At 59.8% G+C, this 1,895-nt stretch overlaps 1 protein-coding gene across 1 annotated transcript in view; it reads right to left on the reverse strand.

Annotated features, from left to right (window-relative positions):
• Positions 1 to 1,317, reverse strand: part of VDAG_03092 (tRNA (guanine-N(1)-)-methyltransferase) — a gene marked incomplete at both ends in the record, with an annotated part of 1,763 nt that extends 446 nt beyond the window's left edge. Inside the window, 5 exons of the mRNA XM_009656957.1 lie at positions 36 to 569; positions 629 to 706; positions 760 to 861; positions 933 to 1,242; positions 1,312 to 1,317. Of these exons, the coding sequence (XP_009655252.1) occupies positions 36 to 569; positions 629 to 706; positions 760 to 861; positions 933 to 1,242; positions 1,312 to 1,317 (1,030 nt within the window). The remainder of the gene's footprint in view (positions 1 to 35; positions 570 to 628; positions 707 to 759; positions 862 to 932; positions 1,243 to 1,311) is intronic.
• Between the last annotated feature and the right edge of the window lie 578 nt (positions 1,318 to 1,895).

A 1,895-nucleotide genomic window follows, 5' to 3' on the forward strand; every position in this document is an offset into this window, starting at 1 on the left:
CGGGGATGGGGTCGCCGGGGCTCCTGTTGGCGGACGTCTTGGGGCGGAGGACGACGTCGTCGCGCGCGCCGCGGGCTCGCGGACGAGGCGCGCCGCCGCGTGGATGAAGGCGCGGCCGTCCTGGTTGAAGGCGCGGACGTACGGGCCGACCTTGTTGCGGGCGATGGCGGCGGCGAGGCACTTGTAGCTCTCGGGGTTCATGTCGTTGGCCAGGACGAAGACGCCCTTGCGGCCCGAGGGGATGGCGAAGGGGCCGATGCCCGCCATGACGTCGGCGACGACCTCGCCCGGCTGGAACAGGCGGATCAGGCGCGAGTGCTCCGTCTCGAGCTTGCTGTTCCAGTAGACCTTGGAGTAGTCAAACTGGAACGTGCAGTCGTTCTCCTTGACCTCGACGTCCATGTCGTTGGGGCCGGCGAGGACCTCGTAGGCAAACGTGCGAAACTCGGACTCGGTGCCGACATTGTCCGTCTTGTTGATGACGGTGCGCAGCTTGGGGTTCTTGTCGAGGATGACTTGCGCAATGATGGACTTGTAGGGGAGGTACCGGTCGCGGAGGTTGAGATGAGCTGGTCTTCTCGTCAGCCGTACGTGGTGGAGGAGAGTGAGAGTGAGTGTTGAAGCATACCGATGTGACCGGCCGTGTTGAAACCGACGGGGATCTCTCCGTGAAGGTCTTCTGGGAGGATCGAGCTGATGACATCCACTGCCGAGGGGTGAGTTGGGATTCCATCATGAGAGCACGGGGGATCTGCTCACGGTACGACCAGTAATCGTAGTCGAGCTGAAGCTCATAGGGAATGACGGACACCTCCTGGGCCTCGACAGCCGCCTGCAGCAGAGGTCCCCATGTCGAAGGAGCTGTGAGCCCCGTCGTCAGCGACCATTTCCTGTCTCATGTCTCCCTCTGACCACAGGACGGCTCAACTCACCGTCAGCCTTGACACCCTCCTTCAGCAGGAGACACTTCTTGCCCGCCTCGACAGGATCAGGCTTGCAGGCGTTCAGCCTCTCCCACTCGAGCAGCTCACGGCCCTTGGTGAGCTGCTTTCGGAGGCGCGCAATGTTGCGGTTGTCCTGCACTGTGGCGGCGGCCAGACTGAGCGTCTTGGCGAAGAGGGATCTGTCCAGGGTCGTGGCGGCGCGCGCGAGGGGCGCGTGGAGCCGGAGCATGGTGCCTTTTGCCTGGGGTTCGTCGTGCTGGTGTTTGCGTTTTAGAGACTTGGTCATGGTCTTGCGGTTCTCCGGGACAACAGAAAATCAGAGCGGGAGGGGGGGGGATGCAACGAAAGGCCTGAGGCTGTCACGTACAGACATGGTGGGCGTCCGAGCTTTCGGCTGGGAGGTTTTGGGTCTGTATGAGTCGATCGATCGAGGGGTTCGCGGGCAGGGAAAAAGACGTGGATATTTTTGTCGTGGGTGTGGCTGATGTGGCGGGTGTAAACACGTGTGGCTGTGCATCAGCTCGAGTGGTGACGTCCATGTTGATGAGACGCCCATGTGCGACTGATGAGACAATCAACCACAAGACCTGTATCAAGTGGCCGACCTTTGGATGAATTTTTATTTCATCTAGATAACTTGCCCATTTCTGAGAGATATCGTAGGGTCATATACGGCTCGGAGACTGGCAGCGTCTGGACACACCATTTCCATCTAACATCGAGAAGTGCTTCACTTCAGTCCATCACCACCGCACGAAAGATCCATCCCATTCTCAAGATGGCTCAGAAAAGAACCCTCGATTCCTTCTTCACGCCCACCGCCAAAAAGGCACGTCCTGCCACCGCCCCAGATGAGCCTGTACGCCAAACCCACCCCCACCAACATATCCCAGCTGACCAACTCCAGACACACACTCGACTCATGAGCATTACCCGATCCCCATACTGGAC

This window comes from Verticillium dahliae, genomic scaffold, assembly GCF_000150675.1.
Source record: "Verticillium dahliae VdLs.17 supercont1.5 genomic scaffold, whole genome shotgun sequence".
Taxonomy (NCBI): Eukaryota; Fungi; Ascomycota; class Sordariomycetes; order Glomerellales; family Plectosphaerellaceae; genus Verticillium; species Verticillium dahliae.